At 38.1% G+C, this 15,296-nt stretch overlaps 1 protein-coding gene across 5 annotated transcripts in view; it reads right to left on the bottom strand.

The window, feature by feature from the left end:
- LOC116432296 (nicotinamide mononucleotide adenylyltransferase) overlaps positions 1 to 10,366 on the bottom strand; it is a 98,247-nt gene extending 87,881 nt beyond the window's left edge. The window contains exons 1-5 of one of the 5 annotated variants that reach the window (XM_031988928.2): positions 9,960 to 10,342; positions 9,216 to 9,622; positions 9,039 to 9,140; positions 8,782 to 8,948; positions 7,100 to 7,448 (exon numbers count right to left, since the gene is read on the bottom strand). In XM_031988928.2, the coding sequence (XP_031844788.2) occupies positions 7,100 to 7,448; positions 8,782 to 8,948; positions 9,039 to 9,140; positions 9,216 to 9,622; positions 9,960 to 10,281 (1,347 nt within the window). In that variant the 5' untranslated portion in view covers positions 10,282 to 10,342. The other 4 variants (XM_076373457.1, XM_031988926.2, XM_031988929.2 and 1 more) reach the window with 4 other exon arrangements.
- Between the last annotated feature and the right edge of the window lie 4,930 nt (positions 10,367 to 15,296).

Here is a 15,296-nt window from a genome sequence, read left to right as displayed (position 1 = left end):
CTGGAAAACACATATCACATGCTCCATCAGAACCGAACCACACATCGACTTCTATTATGCCATCGAATTTATTTTTCCTTCTCACTTTTCTTTTCGAATCATTCTTTCTTTTCATTGTTTCATTCCCTTGGGAACGTCAATCTGTCTTCTTCTTCTGACGATTAACATTGGGTACAAGATCTGGGCCAGTATATAATCTTCACTTTGGATTGATAATACTCGTGCCATTTCGATTATATACTACTTTTGCTTATTTTTTAAGGTTATCTATTTTTACTGATGAATACCTTGCGTGCCTTAACCTCGGAGAATCTTTGCAGGGTTGATTTAGTTATTTGATTAATATTAGGTTAATTTTTGAAGTAAACGTCGAGGAGAATTGATACTGTTTGCTGCTAAATTGATATCTTCGAGACTCTTTTGCTAAACTGTTAAATTCTTTGTCCACTCGAACGTTTTATGTAAAATTTCATGTTAGTCGCAGACCTAAGAGATCAAGGGAAATTACTAGGTTTATGTTTTTGAAACATTGATAATCAGAAATTGAACTTGGTTAGTTATAGACTTCTACCATCTTCATTCATTCTTCATTTTGCAACAAGAAAATAATTAAATCTTGGAAAATACTTTTACTTCGAACTTCTTTTACCAGGAAATTTTGTTCAGAAATTTATTTGATTAAAATCGTCTTTAAAAAAACTAGAGCGCCGATTCCCATTTCAGTATATCTGAATACAATATTACTTTTCAATTTAATTCCAATTTCCTTAAGTAAGTCCAAACCTTATTGCGTATCCGTTTCCCTCATTTCCTTGAAGTTTTAAAATAACAGAGGATTCTTAGGAATATTTTCCTTCGTGAATTTTGCAATTGTTTCAAAGAATACTTTGGCTAATTCTTCTCGGCCGTACCGAGTGCATGATAGAAGTCGCGATGGCCAAACACATTACACATGTCCCGCGAAATAATTTAAAATAGAGACACAAAGTAACGGAGATACAGGAGTAGAAAAAGAAGCGGAGTTGGTTGAAAAAGATACAAGGGCGGCCTAAGGCCGTTTCAGTCGCACTCAGGAAGCACTTTGTTAATTAACCCTTTGCGGTCGAAGGCCGGGATACCTCCAGGTTGCCATACTCTCTATCATCGGCGACTGTCTTGTATCTCTAATACTTCAATTCTCAATTTCCGAACGGAAAAATAACATACATACTTCGTACAAATCTATGAAAAAGAATTTTTATCAAATTTATTAAATATATTTTTATTAAACACCCGTCTTATCCCATAAGGAGATACTTCGCATTTATCGATTATAATTCAAAATAGGACGATGTTCAAAAAATAGTTCACTATAGGGAAGACAATTTTGTTTCACACGAAATCAACCGAATATTCACGCAGAAAAGAACAACACGAGAGTGGCACGCGAGAGTTCCAAAATGGCGTCCAACGGGTTAAACAGAACGGCGTCCCCAAAGGGTTAAGTGTAGAATATCGTCAGCTTGAGCATTTACTCGCCACCTTCGTCTATCTACGTCACTATACAATGACAAAGAACAGCGGACAGAGTTTGTTTTAGGGGTGAATAAATAAGATTTGCGTAAATACCAATACCAACAAAAACAGGGGTTGGTGGTAAGGGGAGATATCGTAACAACGTAAAGGGGAGAGTTTTCCCGGAACTGAAAAGAATCGTTCTCTCTCAACAAAATCATTCCCAGTGACACACGATGCTCCTCGAACGTCTCATTCCCCGCAGAAACAATGGAAAATTAGGCACTAGAACAGAGGTTACGCCTAAGAAGCTCAGCCACAAAATCGAAAAAACAACAATTTCTCAATTCCATTTGCACCTAAGCGTAAGACGGTTCCGAAACGGGGTTCAGCCGAGGTGTTCAAGGTAAGTACAAGTATCGTGTATGAAAAAGAGTTAAAACAAAACAGCATACACGGAGATTTCGGTAAGTAATGCGGAGTCTCGTTCCACGAACAGCGAACGGTCTCATCGCAGCTGGATGCATTCGAGGCTCGGCCGTGAGAACAATAACCGCCGTAGGGATTTCTCAAGCGCATGACACCGTGCAAACAGGATATATAAAAGGAAAGACAGACTTGATCAAACTGCCATACTTACAGGAAGAGGCCGCGGCGACAACAATTTCGATCGATTCGTCCCTTTCGGCGAGTCTAAAACGAAGGGAACAGGCGCTGGAGCGTTTGTAGCGAAAAAAGGAACCATCAGAAAGAAATCGACAAGACAAATCAAATTCCTTCCTTTTCTTTCGTTTACTCATTGCTTTTGTAAATTTCCATCGACAAGGTGTTCCAACGTTTCCGGCAAATCAATTGCAGCGATTACTGAACATTTGTAACCAATCCACGAACTTATATAGTCTTCAGAATCGGAGGTAACCGACAGTAAAATTCGAATTTCAAACTCGAAGGATGAGAGAAATTTTTATTGAGCAAACATTGTAATTCAATTGATGATGGAATGAAAATGTTTTTTGTACTTCAGTGATATGTGCATACCTTATACATATTCAATTCTTCCGAAATAATAGGTGAAATATTTTTATAAGCATATCAAATCAGAGTGGTTTCTTGTCTTTAAGCGACTACTCAAGCGTCTATTCAACCTGACCCCATCTATTAAACCCTTAATCCACGCCCACTACCCCGAATCTATCGTCGTTATACCGACATATTATAAATTATTCACTTTAAATAATCAAAATCCTCGAACAGTGAAATAATCCAAATTCGTCTCTACCTACAAACGCTCACGCACGTATCCTTTCGCGCTCGTTTCAAATTCCCAAACGAGAAAAAAAGTGGATCGAATCGGTGAATGTCGTTTCCGCGCCTTCTCCCCGTCAGCTCTCTAAAAAAGTCTACGGCCCGAGACGCTTCGCCGTGTGAAAGTGATGCAAATTAAAGAATCGTTTCCGATTTCCTTAACGCACGAAAGTGTCAACGATTTGAAAAGCTATACTGCCGTGGCACACGACAGATGTAAAAAACACGGTCTGTAAAAGTGTAAAAAACAATTGGCACGTCTCGAATGAAAGTTACTTTGGGCAGATCATACTTGGTCGCAACATCGAAATTAACGGACGCGTTGGCGGAACGGCTTCTTTGATCGATGTACCGCAGCCCGTCGTATATCGCTTACATAGTACGTAGAATATATTTAATTGAAACGATCTTCCTTAGTATTGACACGTTATTAGGATTGTCTCGATAATGTACCGCCCCCTGTGCCCGTGAGTTGCAAAGAATTCGAAGCGAAGAACGCTCTGCGTGTCTTCTAACGGGTACCATTTTGATACCTATCGTGAAGCTTCGAAATCTTTCTTTCCAACGCACGCGTCAACGATTTTAATCGGTTAATTACGGTTGAACAGTGGCGGCTCTTAAATTAATTCGTTACTCGTTAACGCGATATATATATTTATATATAATATTCGTTCTCTTCTTGCGCTTTCTAAAAGGAGTTTTACAAAGGCCTGTGTTCCTGTATGCATATTATAATTAGAACTCTTCCTATTTACGACGATCAACGTGCGGCATAATAATTACGCTTCGAGATTCCCGTTTCTCTCCTCGTCGCGTGAAACGCGATCTCAATCCCCGAGAGGTCGCGTTCTGAGATGGAATCTCGTTTTAGGATTCTATCTGGAATTTTTTGAGCTTGTACTGGATTACGCGAGATTGTGATTGTGAATGCTAGAAATAATAAGTTAAATGAAAGGTACAGAATAAATGATAAATTCCTCCGGGAAATGTATAGATTGAAAATATAAAATTAAACTTTCTCTTTGCTTTTTCTTCGAAATAAAAATAGGTTAAATAAATTAAATAGGTAAAATGTTTTTACATTCTACCTAAATTTTGTTCGCACGAAATTGGTCTCTTTTATCATTTTTAATTTCTAAAATGAAATTGCGTCAGTCGCTCTATAACGTTTTTTAGTGTTAAAATTGTTGGGAGAATAAATGAGTATTCGAAGAATACTGTTTAATACATAATTCAGGAAGAAGTAATGATACTGAAACATCCCTTTAAAATAAAAGTAATGCGAGCTGTTATTTTGTAGATTATAGAAATATGTAATTTCAGAATTAAAATGGCAAAATTTGTAAGGGTCATAAGAAATATGTATATGACTCTAAAAAAATGTTCTTAAAATTAATCAACATTATTTACAAGATACCACTTGTTATAAGATAATAAAAAATGTTCTTAAAATTAATCAACATTACTTATAATATAACACAATAGTGTTCCAATGAATCATAGAATACCTATTATGCTACATACAACAAACGTCCGTACAATAAAGAAACAAATAAATAATGAAAGAATAAAAACACCACGATAATATAAACATCCCCCGCACAGAAACACGACATAAGAAAAATCTCAGACGTCGACCTCTCACGGTTCAATTAAGTAGAATCTATGAGCAGGATTAATTGTAACGTGGCATTCTCGTCGCTCGATAAGAACCAGTTCCTCTGAGCCGAACGTGTCGATAATATACGTATTCGTTAGCTAGTCTAATTATACGTGAAAAATCTTGTATCATTTGAAGGCGATAGGTACCGGTCATCACAAGAGGCTAAAGTTTGCAAATTTTACCTAAACGAGAGTTCCAGCTAATTTGTGTCACGTATATTTTACTCTGTTCGAACTAATGTGAGCGGTTTCCTCCGACAAAACAACATTTCTCATTGCATCCGACTATTCCTCCGTCCCTCGATTACAGAGCGGTCTCCTTCTCACTGATTATCTTAATACCATGCTTCGTCAGGATCATCTTCACCGTTTCGTTGTCCCTGATTTTCGGCTTGTCCGTCCAATCGACAGTACCCTGATTCTCTTCTTCCTTATCCAGACTCTCTACCAGGGAATCCAAATTATCCGTAGACGAATCCACGTACCTCACGTTATCAGCGGACCTCTGCAACGATTTGCATCTCCTAGAACTCTTCGAGGTCCGAATATTGTCCGCTGAACCGATCAGCTTGCTGTTCTTAGGCCTAAGAACCTTGTCGTTACTCCTAGAAGATACTTTGGCTAGTTGAAGATTGTCCACCGACGAATAAAGTCTTTTATCCTGGGACGCGTTTGTTGGATCCTCGGGCTTCTTCTTGATCAGCGAAGCCTTACGATTGATCCGCCTGCCGCCGCTCGACAGGATCTCGATCTCGTCTTTGGGGATGAAGTACATGTCTCTCGACTTCTTCTTGACTACACCTGCCTCGGACAAAGTGAAGGACGACAGGTGTTTCTTGTCGTGAGCCAATGTCTCTGAAGACTCGGGACCGCTTTGTAGGCCACAGTTCTCGATCTCAAAGCTGTCCTCATCCAAAGTCACATCGGTGATAGTGTTGTCGATTCTGGAGCTGTTCTTAGGAAGACTTCTCGAGGAAGACTCGATTATCCGACTGTGATCTCTAGGATCTCTCGAAGGGAAGACTTCTTGATCAGGATTGTAAGTTGTGCATATTTCGCCGCAGATTTCGCAGACCTCACAGAGCTGATCACATTCATTTGCAGGAAGCCTTCTGTCCAAGACATCAGTGGACTCTTGGAGGTTCCAGGAGCTGCAGATATCGCACTCCGTAGAGTCCTCGTCCGCAAGAGAACTGCAGTTCGACTGCAGTGTATAGAAATTGTCTTGATTGGGACTAGCGATGCCCTCTTCCGTCCTCAAAGACATCTCATTTACGTAACAGCAAACCGAGCAAAACTCATCGGTTTGCATGTCCAGTTCATTGGCCGTGATTAGCTGGGACGTGCTGTCAGCTTTGGAATCTTCGTAGCACACTTCTTGAATCTTTTTGATCGACTCGTAGCTCTTAGATTTCTTTGAAAAAGTCTCGTTGGCCTTTACTCGCCGCCTAGAGACTGTTCTCGAATCGCTGGTGACGATCACGGAGTCCAAGCTCCCTTTCAACGGCGTGTAATATTGAGTCATCGATGAATCCTTCTTCGATCTCTCGTCACTGATCGCAGACTCGTAAGTCTTAGAAGTGCTGCTCGATTTCTGGGATCGAGACGACTTTCCTTCTTTCCTGGGACTCTTTATCTTTGAAGAAATCTTCGAAGAAGTCTCCGACAACGTTTGGTAGACGGTTTCTTCGGACTGCGTATACGAATCAGTGTTCTTCTTTTCTGTCTCATTGTCATCCTTCATTTGCTTCTCTGCATCCTCACTGTGTAATCGCATCTGACCGTTCTTCGTCTTCCTAGGACTCTTACGAGAGTTCACCACAGACTTCAGATACTTACCATCGATTTCGAGGTTCACGTCCCGCTTGTTGGACGTCTCATCCGAACCTATTTGACCCTCCGGTTTCGATTCCAAGGGCTCCGAAGGATCGTCAACGATTTCCTGAATCTTAACCGTACTCTCGTCGCTGATCGAGGACGGCACAGGCGACTGTACCAATAAAACCTTATCGATACTCCCATCGGACTCACCCTTGAATATCGTAATCTCCCCTTTACTGTGAACCCCGTTCTCTTCCAAGATCAAAGTTGCCGCGCCCTCTTTCTCGAAGGGATTGTGGATCATGGCGCTAACAAGGACCAGGACCTGGGTATTGGAACATCTCGCGCTATCGTTTGGGAAATTTTCTCCGAACTCGACACCTTCCTGACGATCAGGCTGCTCACCCATGGCAGGATCCTCACTCTGCTCGTGCGCCTCGTCATCCAGCGCGGCATCTAAGCCATACCGCGTGAGTCTGTAATCCTCTTTGTCTACGCTGAAGTCTGACAAAGCGCACTCGTGACGACCGCTGTTATCTACTGATACGGGGACGCCCGAAGACGACACCGAAGATTTACGATCGGCCGGTTTGCCGTCGGTTAATCCCAGTGTGTCGCCTTCGGGCGCCGTTCGGGTTTTATTCTCGTCTAAGAGATCCCTAGGCTCGACGCTTTGGCTTTTGGGGACCTGTACCGCGGCGTCCTCGTTATTCGACGAGGTGGCGACGCTCGGGGACGCCTGTTCTACCTGACTGGACCGTGGCTGGACTCTAACGACCCTCTTCCTGCCTCTCCTATCATCGTCAACGAAACCTACCTCGTCGAGGATCTGCGACTCGCCGGTTTCGGTGGCGATGATCTGTTTTGCGAGACCCGGGTACGCGGCCTTCGCGGTGGTTAAGTGCTTGCCGTTACCGTTCTCCGCGACTAGGGCGTTTATGAACTTTTCGCGGGCCTCTTCGAGGCCCCCGTGACGGGAGCCCGTGCCGCCCGCGTTCTGGATATTCTTACGCAGTACCGTGTCCGGCACGTCGATGGATATTATTTCGATCGGACTCGGGGATTCCATGGTTACGTCGCTAGGCGACGGCGTAAGAAACGTGCTTTGATACTTGGAATCAATGGTCAAGTAATTATTCGCGTTCGGCGAGGTCAGTTCCAACTTACTTCAGTGTCCAAGGAGATTGGCAGCGTGAAAAACAAGACACTATGTTTTATATGGTACTGAGTAGGTTTTCTGGGTGCACTGTGAATCCGATTCATGCACAAAGGCCTTAATACGAAATTTTTCTTCGATTTGATGATGGTTTCGGCGGTTTCGAGATTCAAAGGACTAATTAATGGTTCACTGTAGAAAAATTAATAAAGTATTTCGTATGTATATTTTGTGTCGAATTTAGGAATACAGGGTATTTGCACCTTCATCCGTGAATCGGTATCTTTATTGCGATAGTAGATCAAGAGGGCGTGTCCATTTTTGAGTTTGAATTTTGAAACGCATTTTCAATGTTATTTTCTGTTTTATAGTTTTATGTGAAAGTTAGAGAATGCATATTGCGCTATAGTTAAATGTACATTGAGAACAATGAAAAAAAGGATTTAATATTTTTGTTTTATATGTGTTTATATAAATCCTGGAGAATAATAAATACTGCTTTAAATAGAGACACCTTCTTGTAACTACTTCAGAAGCTTAATGCAGTGTAAGGAATATAAAATAACGTGATTGCTAAAATTTATTTATAATTACAACAGTGAAAAATTGATTCTTGAGACTCAATTTACATAACATGGAAGACTCTTAGACTAGACTATTATCTATCATCATATAATAGTTCTATAGAATTTTAACCCTTTTAACATTCAATAAATTCTTATACACTATAAAATGTATAATCTAAATGTTTATTAAAATTTGAACAAGTCACACTGTAACGTTATTAGTCATAGAAGTACACTAAAAAATATTATTTTAAGTACTAAGCTATAGTGATCCATGAAATAAATTATTTAATTTTTAATAACCTTATCTGATATAGGTTATTGTTTGGAATGTATATTTAGGAAATAGTACATACATTTTCTACTACTTTATTCTATTTCTTAAAATATTTAATTATTTACAAAAGTATACAAGTACATATAACTGTTAATAAGTTTTTTCATCACTATAATACAATATTCACACAAGTTCTGAACAACGTTCAAAAATAGATATATACGTTATAAAATGTTCTTAGCATTGATATACCAATATTATTGAGTACTAAAAGGGTTAATCTTTAATCAGAAAATATACAGTTCATATCATTTTGCATAATAGCTTTACATACTCTAAACTCACCAACTACGTGGAATATGAGTGCTATAAAAATATATATACACTTCTCATTCAAAATATGTAAAAATAAAGTCTTGTGTATATCTACTGGAAGATATGCTATTAAACTGTTACTATTTATTTGAACTACCATTTCTGTTAAATTATGTCAGACTCACATTGTGGACGCTGATGTCTTCGCATCGTAAATCCCATGTTTATAGACATAATCAATCACAGCATCTTGTAGGAGATACCTGACACTCTCGCCCCGCTTTAGTGCCCTCCGTATTCTAGTTGAGCTAACTTCATTTGGAATCCATTCAGTTACTATGTATATATTGTGCTACACAGAAAATAAGCACATAATTTAGAAACGCACAAAGCCTATGAGACAAATAGACTCTATAATAGTAACTGTTCAATAATTATTTACCATATGCCTGGAGAGAATATCTGAGTCATAAATAAATTTGTTGGGATTAGATCCCTCTCTGGTAATAACTACAAGACCATGTTCACCAACAATCGCATCAATCTGTGAATAAGCACACCATGATTTGAATATATAAATAAAAAAGTATAATACAATAATATAATTATAGAAACTTACATCTTCTTCAGCCCAAAGATCATATGTTCCAAAACTTTCTAATAAATCAGCACCACAGAGCAATTTAATTTGAATTGGAGTACGATCAGAACTATTTTTCACATTTTCAGGTATCCATTCCAAATCTTCACTGGATATATGATTCAAAGTATTAGGATCAAATATAACAGAGTTTAACAAATTTTGGTGATGCTGTAAACTAATTCTAGTTTTCGTCCATCCATTTTGCCTGGTCTCCCAAGTGCTCAATCGAATCCAATCACTATTTTGTAAGGCCAATTTTAACATAGCACATCTATGAGTTGCGCTTGCCAATTCTTTTTTAGCATATGCATCATGTACTGGAGATATAACACCGCCAACCACAATATGCGTTCCCATTCGATGGAGGTGATCTCTGGCAATTTCTGCAAGTATTTCATAAAAAGTTAACCTAACTCTCTTTTTACATCTTGAGGACAAACTGTGTTAAATTAAACTGCCAAGGATGACATAGAAAACACAGGAAAGAAGATAATTTTTATTTTTAGAAGACAAAGATCTGCGTCGTTTTCTACATTTGAAATAATTCAGTTAGAGGATACAAATCAATCGCGATTGTTTACAAGATGTTATCTAAATGATGTCTATTTAGACGATTAAAGGCAACGATTACGACGAAATTCGTGGTGTGCGTTATGTATAAGTGAAAGCCTTTGTTGTTTACGTAAAGATTGAGTATCGATTACGATAATATATATGTACCAAACATTCTCAAGTGCATATTGGTTGGAGGGTTATAACTGCCACACGACATAAGAATAACACGCGTTGGTGCCATTTCGCCTTTTTCTACTCCGCTGCATGTGCTGACACAATTTCCGTTTGACTGACTACTCCTCAGTCTCGAAGCGTTGTGCAGCCGAATCGCGGAACATTTAGCACGATGCGTAATAACGCGAAATAAATCGTTACACGAACCACCGAAACATTCAACCGCACAGTACAGGCTGCACACTGGCTGACGTTTCAGCCATACTTGAAAAGGTGATACTGCGGTAGTCAGTTGAGAAATCGTTTTCAACATGGCAAATTGCGATGACACTAAAAATTTATTCACTTTCCTGCATCATTTATTTTTGCTGATTATGTAATGCATAACCGCTTGAGTCGTTCTAACTACTCAATAGCGATTGTCAGTTGTTCATTTGACGTACGTTGGAACTTCAGTGGTATCATTTGAAGAGGAAGAGGTTTTTTATTAAGTCAATATAACATTTATTTTTAGCCATTGTGTTTGAAATAAGTTCATTGGAAAACGATTAAACGGATTAGTGAAATTGTTATTGGTATGACTGAAGGTATAATATAATAAGAAGAAGGGGAAATTTTTACGAAAAGAAGGAAGATTTATTAGAATATTCAGCTTGCCTATGTCACAGCATTATTTAAATGTAGTAAATAATTCTAGTAAATAAGTTGCAAATTTTTATTATCCCCCAGTTTTTTAAATGGTTAAAGGATGTATATACTAACTAAAAAAGAATCTAATTGTTGTTATCATCTACCACAATAGTGAATTAATAATATATTGTTAGGTAGTTCTTGGCTATCTGTGATTAGGTTCCCAAAACTGATATAATTGAGATAACCTAAATTAATTAATAATTAAATACTTCTCAATTACTGAATTTCTATATTATTATACTGTATTTAAATATAACAATAATTGCACTGAAGTATTTACAATTGTATAAAACTTAGTGTAATAAGTAATTTAATAAAGTGTATATACAATTTCTTTTATTTCTATACAGATAGAATATTAAAGGAAAACAAACTTCTAATTAATTCGAGAAGAACTTTACGTTTGCATGAGTATGATTATTAAGATTTATGATTGTAGTAATAGTAATAATCATATAATAATCATAGTATAGAAATAAAAGAAACTGTATGTACACTTTATTAAATTACTTATTAATTACTTTAAAAAATTAAGATTTATGATTGTAGTAACAGTAATAGTCATTTTTTCAAGATATTTGTCAGCACAAACACTATTCTTTAATGGAAAAGCTGTAATTTAGAGTTCACTGTCTCTGTAACCTCTAGCTTGAGAAACTTTCGAATGACCAAACAAGCAATGTAACTTGCGAGAATAAAATGAAATTAAGGGAATGTTCTTGAAGTGTTTTCCATTTAGTTTTGCGAACGATGCGGACGTAGGGTCTTAGGGTTGGTTGCACGCTAAAGGCTGTTCCGTTCTAGAGTTACGTAGCTCTAATTATAATTGTCCGAGTACACCTTAAAAGATGAAGCTAACTTTATTACGTATTCAAAATTTAATTTTCCACAAACTTGACACTCGTACCTTACTTTTTAAAATAAATGTAGAACACGTTCGCGTCTAACAATTTTTATTCGCGCTGGGAAACCTTTCATAAATTTTTAAAAAGAATTCCCGTAAATCCTTAAAATTAAAATCTACAATTATGTGACTCATTCCGGCGTACTAAATTTTTGTTAAAAAATATTACGATGAAATATTATACACGACCAAATATTTTTCAAATTCCTTTTATTCTGACTTCCTAAGACATCTTTTAAAGTATTAACTTCTGATGGCTGACGGAAGTATTTAAAATTTCATCAAGTTTCAAAAGCTCGGTATAATAGAAAGGCAATTACAAACACTTTATATACTTACCAGTACCCCTTACCTAGATTTAGAAAATTATCGTCACATGAATTGACGCTGGGTAGAATATTTCGGCAAGCAGCTTAAATGGGGGAGAATTAAATTTGGTGTGGTTTGAAGATGTAGTTAAGTACTTCAGAGTTAAGAGGATTCAAAACACCCTGAGAAAGTCGATGAGATTTAGTAAAATTTCTGTAGATACTAGGGTAGTTGCAATTTTTTAAAAACCATGTTAATTCCTCACGCTCCAACATCTTCCTAAAAAACTGTGGAATCGAATGTTCTTTTAACTCCTTGCCTTATAAAATCGTGTTAGACTCGTGGTAAAAATAGCAAGTAGAATTTAACAAACATAAATATTACTCGATTCTTCCATATTTAAATTAAATATTATTCTTCTATTATCAATCATTATCCTTTAAACCAAACATAGTTACAAAATACCTATAATTATTCTCTCTTTGAAGAAATTATTAATCATAAAGTTGTCGTATCAACCACGCCTGAGAAAGAGATCATAAAATAAGAGATTAAATACCAGACTTCATTGTCTCACTCATTTTCAAATAAAAAAAATGGAGTCGAATAGAACATAAGATCTTTCTCAATACCAACACCTCGAAATGACATTCAAAAATTGATATAACTCGGTAAAGTTCGCGGCAAAAATCCAACGTAATTAAAACTTCGCAAACAGTGCAACTTCTCGAAACTTTGTCACCTGACCGACATTCGCCAAGCCCGGTAAATTCTCGGGTCCCTGAAATACTTTAAGTTTTATCAATCTCAAGGGAACGCTATAGGCTCGCGGGTGAAATTCGTGAAACTAGTTCAGAGGAGGGTCGATTGTACCGGTTCTACCTAATTAGTAGGGTGCGTGGTAACGCTTGCCTTGTCAAGGCTACGCCATTTTGAGTCTACCTGTAAATTGTCCTCGAAGCAAGTAGAACGACATCGTTTCCTCCATTGTTCCGTCGATTCAACGCGCTCGCTGTACCGTCTCGGGAGCACTCGATTCCCAGATTTTTATTGCGCCCCGTGTCGTTGACATTCTTTTGGCTTTTGCACGGAGGAACCGAGCCAGAGACGCAGAACATTTTTTTGCTGCGCGGCACAATGGCCGAATGTGGATGCTTTCTTGCGATTGAAGTCGTGGATGAAGTTGCGTTTTTGTTCGAGTCGCTTACGTTTCCTGTTTCGGCTTTCATATCGGCCCCCCCTTTTCCTTCTTCGCCGAGCATCGCAAACGCAGTTTTTGGGCGAGAGTTAAAATGGAAGCTGTTTTAACCGCCTCCGGCAGCTGACTTCGTCGAAGTAATCATGAAAGACTGTACGCTTTATTCGGGCGAAAATAAAGCATTTCAAAACGTAGGCGAATGACTGTCTTATTGTTAAAAAATTCTTTGCTTGGTGTATTTTTCGTTGCCTTTAGCCAGGCAAAAGGTTTTTGTCATATTAAAAAAGGAAAGGGTGTTGAACCTTATATTTTTTAAGATATAGTATGCAAGACTGTTATACATTATTTCTTTTGTAAATTAAAGGGGTGGGAAGGAATTTTATTTTCGCTATGTATTGTCATTAGGTTGCAAAAAGTAGTAAATTAATGCATACAATGATGGTTTTGCTCAGAAACGTTTATTGTATTGTAGGATTATCGATTAGCTGTGAATATAGGACTACCGATCAGCTGTCGGTCATTCTGACATAAACAACCGAAAGAGTGAGTGACAGAGAGAACGAGTGAAAGAGAGTGAGAATGTAAATAAGAATGAGAGCGAAACATTAGAGGCGATGACCGCGGGGTTCGTGTGTGTGAGTATGTGAATGAGTGACTGGTGTATTGGGAGGGATGCATGGGGAAAGGTGCCTTTTGTTTCTGGCCTTTTGCTTTTTGTCTTTTGCCATTTTGATTTTGTGTCGTGTGTGAGAATTGCGAGTTGGAGCAAACGGAGTAATACAGAGAGTATTGAGAGAGAATTGTGAGCGTTGCGAGTATTTAATTATAAACTGATATTAAACTTGAGATTTACTTAAAACCTTGCCCTTGATTAATTACAAATCCCACAGTATGGAGAATTGAATATTATTTCAAAGTATATCCTAAACAGCGTACGTGAAAAATAAAATTTAAGATAGAATATTTTGAATTCAGAAATGTCAAAAATTGAGTGATAATTTGTAATTATAACTTCATGCGAAATCGTATAACTGATCGGCAACTCTTTTCTCAAGCGCGAAATTCATCTCCTCCAATCGATTAATCTCACGAAATGCACGATTGCGGTAATGACGAATTAATGCTGCCTTTGTATTTCTGGAAAAAATACTTTCTATCGACGGTGCCGATAATTTTTGCCACAGGTAAGAAATCAATACTCTGTTACGGCCATAAATCCACAAGATGGCGACGGAACGCCACGTATCGCGTTTGATCTTCCAGTGCGGAGAAGGGAGCGCGTCAAATGAAATCGACATGCACGTGAACGATAACTTATCTCCGCGACGTAGAAATGTATGCTGCGACGTTACGGAACGATCCATGGATTCGCTTTACCCCGGAACGATCTCGCCCCGACGCGGAAATGACGTCTCGCGCGGGAAAGAGGGTGCAAAGTAAAAAAGAAAATTAAAATGCGACTGGAACGCGTCGAATCGAACATTCAATTCGATTCCGCGACATTCGGAACCGTCAGGAATAAACGGGGGACAAACAAAAAAAACAAGAAAAAAAAAGAAAAACCACTGACACAGTTCAATAATACACAAATTTTATTTTATTCATTTTTTTCTTCCCGCAGAATCGAGGAAATCATTTGTTGAGAGAACAAAACCTCTGCAATACGAATAGCAGTTACAAGTAAATATGTACAATAATATATAAGTGGTTGCCTTTCTTATTTATTTGTTTATTTATTTATTTATTTTTTTTGCCTTTTTCTTTTGCTTTTAAACATCTGGCTTTTATTTCCGGTTGTGTTCGTCTGGTATATTCCTACTTCTCGCACTGTTAATGATAATCCATAATGATAATCAATTAATTAATTAATTAATAATAATGATAATAATTATAAGAATCGTACTGAATCATATTAAGAATATTTTGTTTCCGTACATTCACCTGGTAATGGAGGTTCAATCGTAGGCATACCAATCGACCATATCGAATCATGACAATATTGACAAATTGACAGAACGTGCCTTCTTCGCCTGCTTCGCACTCCGTTTCACCTTCTCTCGCACACCCCCTCTCACCCTGCCAACCCTGCCTCAACCCATCACTCCTCAACGTCTCACACTCACTCGCGTCTCTCGCCCAGTCACCCCTTCGCACACGTCACCCTGACCTCTCACCGCTGTTTACCAACCTCCCTGTCGCTCTTGCTTTTTAATTCACCCCCTCT

This window comes from Nomia melanderi, chromosome 13 (assembly GCF_051020985.1).
Source record: "Nomia melanderi isolate GNS246 chromosome 13, iyNomMela1, whole genome shotgun sequence".
In the NCBI taxonomy this organism is placed as follows: Eukaryota; Metazoa; Arthropoda; class Insecta; order Hymenoptera; family Halictidae; genus Nomia; species Nomia melanderi.
The sequence above is the reverse complement of the archived record's forward strand: the minus strand, read 5'-3'. Positions and strand labels throughout refer to the sequence as shown.